Source organism: Sapajus apella, unplaced genomic scaffold (genome assembly GCF_009761245.1).
Source record: "Sapajus apella isolate SASKATOON/1434 unplaced genomic scaffold, GSC_monkey_1.0 scaffold1, whole genome shotgun sequence".
Classification (NCBI taxonomy): Eukaryota; Metazoa; Chordata; class Mammalia; order Primates; family Cebidae; genus Sapajus; species Sapajus apella.
In genome coordinates this window covers 45,480,891-45,492,734 of record NW_022436941.1, presented here as the reverse complement: position 1 = coordinate 45,492,734, position 11,844 = coordinate 45,480,891, and the positions used below count along the sequence as shown (strand labels likewise).

The window sequence follows — 11,844 nt, the reverse complement described above, 5'->3', positions numbered from 1 at the left end:
TGGTAGTCCCAGCTACTCGGGAGGCTGAGGCAGAGGTTGCAGTGAGTGAGATTGAGCCACTGCACTCCAGCCTGGGCAACAGAGCAAGACTCCATCTAAAAAAAAAATTAGATAATTTTTTATTTGGAAGGAAAGATCAGACTAAAATATTTTCATTCAAACATTTTTGAACAACTCATAGCGAAATGGTCCGAGCCATTTTGCTGTGTTGAGATAAGATATACAAAAGGAAAATACAGTTAGAACAATCACAGGCCAGTGAGGAGGACCCATGGTGAGCCAACTATAATAAAATACTGAGAGTGCTGTGATTTTTATTGTTATAATTTCTAATTTGGTCATGAGGTCTGTCTCTTGAGAATGACCATGAGTCAAGACAGCCACTTTCTAGGAGTGCTCTGATGAGAGCGGAGTAAGATTCAGGTGTGTCAGTCAGATGAGACACACCGAGGAGGTGAACTCAAAACGCATAAAACAAGACATTTAGTACTTACTGAGGGTCCCAGAGAGGTTAGGGGTGCCAACGGGAGGCTGAGGGAAGGCTGGAGGCGGCAAGGAGCTCAACCAGTGGGTGGGGCACGCAAGAGAAAAAGAGGATCCGTCAGACTACGCCTTTATTAAGGTCCGTGGATGCTATCCCGTGGCTGGTTTAAAGAGAACACGTGGGGAAATGCTGACTTGGCTCTAGTGTTAACCATTAGATTTCATCATGGTCAGCAGCTGCGGGGTTTGTTGGATCAATGCGATGAGAAGCAAGTGGGCTACAGCATAAACAACCACACAGAGAGGGTAAGTTTTAACTAGCAAAGGGGACGGCTACTGCTGTTTCAAATAACTCATGTCAGGCCTAAGAATGGATGCCTAGGCAGCAAGTATATGAAACAAATTTATGACAGACATGAGAACTCAGAGGTGAGGGCTCACTTAACCTCTTAGAGTATGAGTTGGTAGGGTCAGACTATTAGTAGGGGGTAAGTGTCAGGGACGGCTCTCCAGAAGAAATGATAATAATAATTAGTAGTTACCCAGGCACAGCTGTATAAAATGTTAAAGGCTTAATGGGTGGCAAATTAATATTAACTACCAAAAACCTTCAAAATGCATATATTCTCACCCAGAAATTCTTCAAGGACTTTCCAAAGCACATTACCAGAAAGAGACCCAGAGATTTCTTTACGATTTTCTTTATGGTACTGAGAAGGCAAAAATATTTGAAGCAGGCTGGGTGTGGCGGTTCACACCTGTAATCCCGGTAATTTGGGAGGCCAAGGTGGGCAGGTCACTTGAGGTCAGGAGTTCTAGACCAGCCTGGCCAACATGGCTGAATCCCATCTCTACTAAATATATATATATACACACACAAAAAAAATTAGCCAGGCATGGTGGCAGCCACCTGTAATCCCAGCTACTCGGAAGGCTGAGGCAGGAGAACCACTTGAACCTGGGAAGTGTGGCTTGCAGTGAGCTGAGATTGTGCCACTGCACTCCAGCCTGGGTGACAGAGCAAGACTCCGTCTCCAAAACAACAACAACAACAACAACAGCAACAACAACAAAAAAACTGAAGCCAAAATTTCTGAAAACAGTGTTCAAGAAGACTGGTGCATGCTTTGCACCTGTAGTCCCAGCTAGGCGCGAGGCTGAGGTGAGAAAATTGAGTCTAGGAGTTCGAGGCTGCAGTAAGCTATGATGGCACCACTGCACTCCAGCCTGGGTGACAGAGGGAGACCCTGTCTCTAAAATACACACACACACACACACACACACACACACACACACACACACACACATTCATATAGTGAAAATTATATAGCAATTAAAACTTGTGGTAGACTGTTTTCCAGGAATATGAGGGATACTTCCAGATACGTTGCAGGATATAAAAAACAGGTGATCTGAAATGGGTTAAATGTGACTAATTTATGAAAAACAAAATATGTGATTAAGAAATATACATTTACATTTGTAAGTATGTTTTTAAGAGAAGGCATAGAAAAAGTGTATAGAGGCAGGGCGCAGTGGCTTACACCTGTAATCCCAGCACTTCGGTGGCCAAGGCGGGTGGATCACAAGGTCAGGAGTTCGCAACCAGTCTGGCCAAAATGGTGAAACCCTGTCTCTACTAAAAGGATAATCGCTTGAACTCGGGAGGCAGAGCTTGCAGTGAGCTGAGGTTGGGCCACTACACTCCAGCCTGGGTGACAGAGCAAGAATCCATCTCAGAAAAAAAAAAAAAAAAGAAAGAAAGAAAGAAAGAAAGAGAGATGAAAGAAAGAAAGAAACAAAGAAACAAAGAAACAAAGGAAGAAAGAGTGTATAGAATATTTGGGAAACTGTAAGTATACTCTGCTCCAGACACTCCTGCGACCTCTGGGGCTACCCCACTCTAGTCTTCCTCTCTAGCAGCCACAGACCTACTACCTTTGAAGGTCTTCTTTTCCCCAGGGTGAAAGGCCCCTCTTCCAACCCCTTTCTCAGGTGGGGCTAGCCCTCATGGCTGGACAGCTACCTTCTCATCAGCGCCAAATGCGTTGCCTACAAGTCTGCTGTGCCAGTGGAGGAGCCCCAGAGACCAACCCAGGATGATGCACCCCATAAGAGCACAGCCTTACAGGGGCTACGGCCACCAGCAATGCACCTGTGTCTTTGCCAGCCCTGTGTGGCTACAGAGCAACCATGCATCACACTCGGACCTCAAACTCTTCATGTGTGGTGCCTGGGGTGAGGATTTCAAGCTCTTCCACCAAGCTGCACATCTGTCCCCAGTGCTCATGTGATTTACAGGCCTCTGCCAACTTCCAGACCCTGTCTGCACTGCCCTTCTCTGGGCCACCACGTCTGTCCCATACTGTGCCATTCCCACCCATGCTCTGTGAGTACTGGCTCTGCGAATGTTACTGCTTTATTCTGGGACTGAGTTTCCCCGTCTATCCAAAAGGAGAAGCATCACTTTTTTCTCTTTTCTAGTTGTGTCATGAAGATCAAGGGGCTGCCTTCCCTGAGCCTGCGGACTAGGTATATAGGAGGTAAAGCAGCGAACGCAGGCCTGGGAACCAGCTGGAACTAGGTTCCCATCCAGCTGTGCTGTGCTAGCCTTTGCAAGTGGCTTGGTTTCCCGCTCTCTGAAGTGGCAAGCAATTGTTGTCCAGAAGAAAGTGATAACAAAAGAGTATGGCCATGGTCTGGTTCATTTCTGTTTCCTCACCATTAGCCCACTACTCCCACTGTTTGCTCAATAAACATTTGCATACTTCTAAAAAAATAAAAGCAAAACGACAACAAAACCACACAAATAAACAATCCTGTTGGAATATTGGGGGGATGAAGCTGAAACTATGGTTTAGTTGGGGCCTGCTCCTGAGGGGTCTTCTATGCCATGCTTCAAGATGTTGGGGAATACCTTTATTTCAGAGCTATCACCTTCCTACAGGTTTGGAGGTAAGAATAACAGGTGAAACTGGGATAGAGTTGCCAGGTAAATATAGAACATCCAGTGAAACTGGAATTTCAGATAAATTAAGAGTATTATAAAAGCATGTAAGTGTAAGTATGTCCTGCTGTTATCTGAAATTTCAATTGAATTGGGCATCTGTGTTTTTATTTGCTAAATCTGGCAACCCTAACTTGGGTACAAATTCATAGGGCTTCAGTGCTGGAATCTGGGGGAAATTTGCAAAGGAGAAGACCTGGTCATCTACTGACAGGGAGGGGACAGTGGTGGGGGGACCTGGATGAGTGAAGAAAATGTGGAAATTCTATTGGTGGAAATCCAAAGCCTGATGATGATGGTTATTAACACGTTGGGACACACTCTGTACAGCAAGTGATTATCTAACAATGCTAAGCAGTTGGTGAACAGCTTTGAGAAGGGTCACAGAGGATAAGCTTTCTACCAACATCTGATTTGCTGTTGATTTCTACTTATTTATTCTAGTAATGGTATTGGAAAACTAAAGGTCTGGTTCTTTTCATGGTCCTCCTCAGATTTTTGTCAGCTGATGACCTTCTGAAAAAATTGAGAAAATTGCTGTTGAAATAAGCAGCAAGAAGAAAAGAGTGATCATCCATTTTTAGATGTGTTTACAGGCTGTATGACTCAGTGTTGCTTCTGCTAAGAGTACTGAATATGTGGTCTTTTTTGGTACTGAGATGCAAACACAGGAAACTTGTGGTCTATGCTGCTTTCAGTGAATGATAAAACTCCTACTGAAGTAGAGAGGGTCTAACCATACGTTCAAAGTGCTTTGCATATGACGTCCGCTCCTCTGTCAGCTTGGCTTTGGCCAGCCTCTTCAGATCCTGTTAGAAATATTTCACTTATTCAGTATTCCACATATTCCACCACAGCCTTCTTTGGAATGGAGAACACTGGATGACAAAATAATAAATGTGCTTGATTTTTTAGAAGCTCAAGTCAGTCAGATGCTTCCTTGATGGACCATTCCAAACTGTTCAATCAACATCACTTATGGCAAAGAGTGCCGTTCTTAGGAGCTCTATTTGTAGAGATAAGTGCTCTGGGTCTCCTTGGAACAGATCTAATGGGAAACAATATTCAGTACTATTCTAAAAGGGAAATGAAGAAACAAATGCTTTATCATGAGAAGGAGCTAACATTTCAGTGTTTCCTAAAGTATTTTAGCAAGGCAGACTCTGTCTCAATTTGTGTCACAGTCATATCATGAGTCAGAGAATGATTTCATTGATCTGCCCCACTCTTCAGTCTTTTAATGCCACCATTGATTAGATAACTGAGATTGTTGTGTGGGAGGAATATCATGACAGTAAAAATGAATGTTCTCTTAAAGTGTAATTAGAAAACACTGCTTGAAGATTTTTTTTTGTGTCAAAGAAATTCAAAAACTTTATTCACAAATATGAAGAAGTCAGCTTTGATGGACTCCTCCCATGCTTATCTGGGTGAATGGAAGGTAGTCCTCCTGGTCATGAATGCTTCTGAAATTAATGGGGGCACCTGGGATAGAACAGATGACCAGCACCAATTTGTGTTAGGTTACTGAGTACCTTGTAGGAAGGAATTTGGAGACATTTGGGGTACTATGCAAGACCCTGGACACTAAGAAAGCAGTCTTTTGGGAAAGGAATGCCCATGCATGTATCATAGATGTAGCCTGAGACTTTACAACACGGCACAACTGGATTCACATCACATTTGCTCTGGGGAGTTCCTTACTTATCCTCCTTGATACAGAATTTTCTTATTTGTAAAATGGGTGTAAAACTATTTAGAATTATTTACTTGATATAATTATTGTAAAGAATAAAAGGAGGTGATGTCTCTTAAAGGCTTAGCAGGATGCCCGATACATAGAAATTGCTTAATGAATATCCTTTCTATTTCCCTGAATGAGAAGTATGGAAGACATGAGGTGAGGGGTGTGGGAAAATTAATACTTTCCATTAATATGTTGACTTGAAGGTAAAGTTAGTGCTACTGGCTTTTCTGTAATTCGTGGGAGAAACTTGCTGTAACAGTGCCCAGGGAGTGGTGGGATATAGCCCCAAGAGGAAACGTGATTACTGGTGGTCCAGAATATAAACTTGAAACTGACTGTTCTGTTTTCTAATACTGGCTCTGACACTTTCTGTGTGTCTTTGGATAAGTTATTTAATCTTTCTGACCCTATTTTCCTGTATGTGCAGTAGAAATAATGATACTTACAGGGTGTGCAATAGATGCCTGGTTTCCTTGGCCAACCTATTACCTTCATTCTCTGAGACTTGATTCTCCTTTCTCAAGAAAGAGCTCTTGCAGCCATGCTTGTCTACATGAGCATGTTCCCTTGCTTACAACTGATGAAGGGACCTGGTCGGGGGAGTCACTTGACTTAGAAGGATCCAACCCATTGGCTGGGCTAATACAATCCGCTTCTCTCTCTTGGAGGAGGACTAAATGACATGATGAATATAAAGTACTTCACACAGAGCCCAGGGTGTAATGATGGTTCAGTAGTTTTAAAATCCAAAGTAAAAGCCATTTTCTGGCATCACTCTTCCACTTTCAAAATTTTTCTCTACAGTAACTGTAATTTGCATAGTTGGTACAAGCCTAACAGGTAATGCCAGTGAGAATTTTCCCAGGTTTTGAAGTGACAGCTCAACCAAGAGAAGGATGACATTCCTATCTTTAAATCCCTTTCATGCCAGGGACATTTCTGAATGAAGCATGTCTTAAATGTTTTATTCTGGAAAAGCCTAACAATTCTCATGCTAGAAATTTTAATGTCATGGTCCCAGTCTAGGTATTTCAGACCTAAGATTGCTTATTTTTAACAAGTCCAGCTAGGAAACAGCAGAGGTGAAATACCATTTTTAACCACGCCTCTTACACAGGGCACCCTCTGAGTCTACAGCTTTAACCTCAGGAATAGCTGTTTACTTATTCTGTCCTTAACAGGTTCAGCTCATTAAATGCTGCAAAACTTATTCAGCAAGGATTACATCTGATTTTGCTCATTAAACCAGAATGGGCACCATGGTGGGGAAAAGGTATGGGGGTTCAGTGCCTGTATTCTTAAGCGTCTCCAAGAAAGGAAAGACTCTCCTTAAACAATAAACACATAAAGAAATCCTTTCCTATTTGGTATTAATCTCAACTATCAGCCAATACACTGAAGACATAATTTTACCTTTTTATGCACTTTTCATCTTTCACAATGTTTCTTTTCTTCTTCAACTTACTATGTCACAGAAATTTTGTTTCCTTTTCTTTCTTTGCTATACAAACCTGAAGGTCATTTTGATTTTTCTTTTATAGTTTTCATCCTAATTAAATTTTGTCAGCTGAATGTACAGATTTTTGTTTTGTTTTGGTTTGTTTGGTGGCAGAAAATTCTTTCTCTTCTCTGTCTCTCTTTCCAAAAACAGAAAGTTTCCTGGTTTGGAATCAACCAACGGTATTCTTAATGCGCCTCAGAAATTCTGTAAAGTTTTCACATATGCTGAAAGAGTCTGCGGTGCCTTTGGGATATCAATAAGGACTTAGGGGAAAATACCATCCTTCCAGTGCTACGCACTATGCAGGAGAGTCACTTAGTCACAGCATGGCAACCCCTACAAACACTTTACCTAAATTCATATATGTGTGTGTGTGTGTGTGTGTGTGTGTGTCCACACATATACATACATACATATATATATATTCTATAACCAGCAAAGTATAATCCAGGTTTCTTTTCAAAAGGAGCAACCAGTTCAAATGCACAGCTGGATATGCCAGCAAACACATAATTAGACAAATTGGATTTAAGAGTTACGTCAGGCCTTAACTGAGCCAGTGAATAAGAAGTTGAATGAAACGTTGTGATTGCTGCTCTGGTGCCTGGAAAGAACAGAATATGTGGATCTGTGTGTTTTGGGCAAATAAAAGGCAATTACTGGGAGTTATGGAGTGTAGTTGGCATTCCATGAGAGTTAGACTACAGAATCTTTCACAGTGGGTTGTGTTGGGGAAGAAAATGTCCATGGCTAAAAGAGGAGCCTGTTAGAGGAGATGTGCTAAAAGGAAAAGATTTGGTAAATACTATTTTGAATCTATATTTTATAAAAATTATATAATATGCAATTTTTCAATAGCCTGTAAAATGTTTTGGAGAATTTTAAGTATAAAATGATACATTATACATTACTATTTCTCTTCTGAAAGTGGACATTTCCAGCCAAGCCAGGTATATTCTGGAGAAGACAACAAGCAAAGTCTACAGTTTCAGAATTTTTCACTAAGAATACTAAAATCACTGACTAAATATTGAAGATAAACCCCCTTATAGAATTAAGAAGCTAAAACTAAATTACCGGTTTTTCCTATTTGCAAATAATCTTATTTGCAAATTTGACTCAAGGCAGCTGAATGAAAGGTAGATATTCTTCTCTCTCAACAATCTTCATGAAGTAAATGGGACAAAAAAGCAATTGTCTGAACAGAGTTCAATTTTCTTAAAGAAAACATCCTGAATTAATTGACAAAAGTATCTATTAGTCCCCATGACATTGATGCTTATAGCATTTAGGGCTTGTCTCTTAGTGTGCAATTTAAATATATATCCATAAAATCCTTGCCAATAATACTAATAACTTCTTGTCTATTGATGCTGCCTAACCATTAAAATCTCTATTAGCAACCTCATGTTTGGTTTGTTATATTTTACAAGGAAGGATTTGAACACATCTAATTTGCAAAGCAGGTACTACCGACAGTGGCAAATACAAAGATGAACGAGTCGCTTCCCTCAAATTTATAATCTAGTAAGAGAGACAGAAATATAATAGAGAAGTAAACATGGTGCGTTGTTGGCAACTTTGCCATGTCTAAAGGGAATTATTTTGAAGCACTTTATATTCTGTTTGCATTGCTATTTGAAGTGTATTTTGCTTCTGTTATTTAAAAGGGAAGTTCTTTTACATTGAAGGTATGTATACAACCTTTATGATGTTACTATTACAATAAAGTATTATACACTACTTTTCAGCTGATGATCAAATAACTCTGGATCATTATGGGCACAATAGTTGGCACAACTTTTGGCAAAAAATCAATTTGGTTTATGGTCTATTATAATCCACAGATCATAAATCAAAGAGATCCTTAATGGCAATTTTTTTTAAAAGTATGTAATTTGCTGAGGACCAAGTAGATTCCCACGTTTGTCAGCCTTTCAATTCTTCTCAACAATTGTCTATTGTTGAGTTATCAAATTGCAAATATCAAATTTGGAGAAGACACTCCCCCCATTTATTTACATGTGGGAAAGCTTTTTGAGTTTGCTTGCTAGGGGCATAGTGATAGACAATCCAAGGGGAACAAAGCTTGGCAGAACAACAAATGTGATTATAGTATGGCCAGCTTCTGCTTCTTAGTCTAAAACTTTTCCAGAAAGAAAAGGTTGTCTTACACATTCTATTTTCAAAAACGCCAAAGAGGACGGGTAGATTCAGTATTACTTTCCCTAGGTTAAATGAAATCTCTTCATCCCTAAGCTGGTTTCTCAATACACCCCTGACACAGGGAAGGATATTTACTGTTGTCCAGCAAGTCTTCATTGAATTAAGGTATTTTATATACATTTTCAGGCTAACAACCATCAATCCTTCATTCCTTCCAATGACAGAGAGCACAAAGAATCATCTGTCTTAAGTAAAATACAATCACTTAGCTTGATCATCGATAATTTTGTGACAATGTATCTTAAATCAGGTTTCATTAAGATATAACAAATAAGGAGAATAAAACAATTACTCGAGGTAACATTCATTTATGATTGAAAATCATAGCTCATTCTTTGGTGTTGCTCCCTGTTTTAGTTTCTACCAGGAGGAGTAATGTTAGAAATAGGTGAATACTTTCTCTTGTGATAGGACCAAAGCATTGTTAGTTTTGATCTGATAAAACTTTCCTCTAAACTTGAGTATTTATAGACAGAATTTCTGGTTTGTAAAGACAAATTCAATGTTGATCTTGTCAGAGGGATTCGGAATAAGAACAAAAACATATACAAGTAAGAAAGTAGAGACTTACTGTATCACGTTGCCGGTTATCTTTCCCTGATATTATCAAGAAGTAGTTCCATGTCAATAGTAACAACAAAACCAGTGGTATCATGTAGAGCTCAAAGTTCCAGACAACAAAGAGAAAGAGCTGGAGGAGAGAGAAGAGAGAAGAGTCAACACTGAATTTCATTAAATGGACTGTTATTTATACTCCACTTCAAAAACACAAAACCAAATGCTTCAGAACAGGAAGATTTATCTTGAAAACAAAGAAAGCCTTGGAAACTTTTAGGCATTTTTCTAAAAATATATCTGACCCTTGGAAAGTCACTGGTAAGATTTTTAATCTGTTTAATTTCTATGAAGGAAAAGTTGATATCATTACATTATCAAAGAGGAAATTTGAGTTTTTCTCCTCCAGTGAAATTATTGTTAGGTTGGACACAATTTTTTAAAAGCAGCAAAATGAACTCTGCTACACTGTCAGGAATAGCCTGGTTTATCTGCCTTAATGATAAAAAATGAATCACTATTTAATATCAGGGACTTTTAAAAAATCTCACTTGGATAATACAACATAACAAGCTTAATAGGCAGATAAAGATGCCAACTCTACACAAGAGAGGCCCCAAAATTTCACAATATGAAAAAAAGCACTGATACCAACAAGTATAAAATATTGTTGGCTTAACATTCAGCATTACCATAGAAATTAAACAGCTATTACAAGAAAATTTTGTCAAAACAAATTTTAAAATGCCTATTTGTATTATTCTTTTTTAACACTACCTACTTCTCCAAGTATATAAACTTTTTCATTGTAAGACAAATGTTAGATTAAGAACTCAGGATGGCAGATGGAGTCATTCTAAGAACACTTACATTATAAAGCAACACAAAGTTAGATATAAAGTGTAATTCACCGCCACCCCTCACCAGACTTGTAATCCTGGACAGATCATCTAAATTCTCTGGTCTGTGGCTTTGGCTGTCAGATTAAGGTAATGTTAAGTCAGGAGGCATTTAACACCTAGGTTCCACTCCTGACTCTAATGCTACTAGCCATGTAACTTTTAAGCAACCTATTCCTTCTTTCATTCTTTTCCGGTAAAATGGGGATGATAGGATTATCCACCTCAGGGCTGTGAGAATTAAATAGTTAAAATATGTTAAAGATTTAACATACTGCTTGGTGGCCAGTAATTGTGCAAAAACAAAACCCCAAACCATTATTGTGTAAATGTTATTCATATCTTACAAAACACAGAAAGTCAACTAATTATTGATTAAGGTTCTCAAGTAATTAATGCAGAATATAATACTGGAAGCTAGAAAGCCCTCTCCCTGCTAAGATTTAGCTGAACCATGGCATAACTGGGAGTTTCAGCCAGCTGGTTGGAGTAACACAAACATCTTGAATTTGATAGGTCAGGAGAGTTAGAGGCAGTGCCCTAAGGACTCCCATGTTAGGCACAGCAGCATGGGCCATTTGCAGTCTTCTTAACAAATCTCAGTGAAGCCTACAGCCTATTTAAATAGCAGAGAAAATTAAACAGTGTGAAATGGTAGGGAGACTCCTGGTTTCAGGGCCAGGAGACCAAGGTTCCAAGCTTTAGAAAGTTACTTTGCCTTAGAGTTCTCATATCTTGACAAAGGCCGATAAATCTAATCATCTTTAATATTTCTCGAATATTTAAAATGACTTCATGATATTATTGTACCATCTGTTTTTTTTTCAATGTGACATTAAATTTTGAATACTGTATATTTTACCGAATTCTTTTATATTCATAACCAAGTGGGCACCAAAAAACATAGATAGTAGTTTAGGAAGACAAGAAATTATTTTGGACAGAATTACATGGTAACTATAGATTTAAGTTCCTGCATAAGAAAAGTTCCAAATATTGTAATACATGAAATGTGAGCCATATCTTTTATTACATGAGAAAAGCAGAAAGATTTCCAGAAAAAGAAAATATTTTCATTTAATTTTTGAAATTTATACAAAATACAAAGATGACATAAATACTTGATGGTTATGATTATTAAAATGTATTTTTATACAGATAATTCCTTTTTAAGGAAGTGAATTAAGGTAAATCTGACAGATATCAATACATGCAAAAGGGAAAATCATTTTTGGCTAGAGTCCACATTCTTTATACATTTATTTGTAACATTGAGGCAGTCACTAGAATGTAAGTTCCTTTAAAAGTAGACTCTTTGTTTTCATTCACGTGTTTTATCCTGAGTATGTGGAACAGTACTTGGGGCACCGTAAGTGCTTATAAAGTAAATATTTACTGAATTAATGGATAAATGGACACTGGGTTC

At 38.7% G+C, this 11,844-nt stretch overlaps 1 protein-coding gene across 11 annotated transcripts in view; it reads right to left on the bottom strand.

The window, feature by feature from the left end:
• Positions 1–11,844, bottom strand: part of MCTP1 (multiple C2 and transmembrane domain containing 1) — a 578,648-nt gene that overhangs the window by 95,065 nt on the left and 471,739 nt on the right. For all 11 annotated transcript variants that reach the window (XM_032274210.1, XM_032274288.1, XM_032274364.1 and 8 more), the window contains one exon: positions 9,536–9,655. In XM_032274210.1, the coding sequence (XP_032130101.1) occupies positions 9,536–9,655 (120 nt within the window). The remainder of the gene's footprint in view (positions 1–9,535; positions 9,656–11,844) is intronic.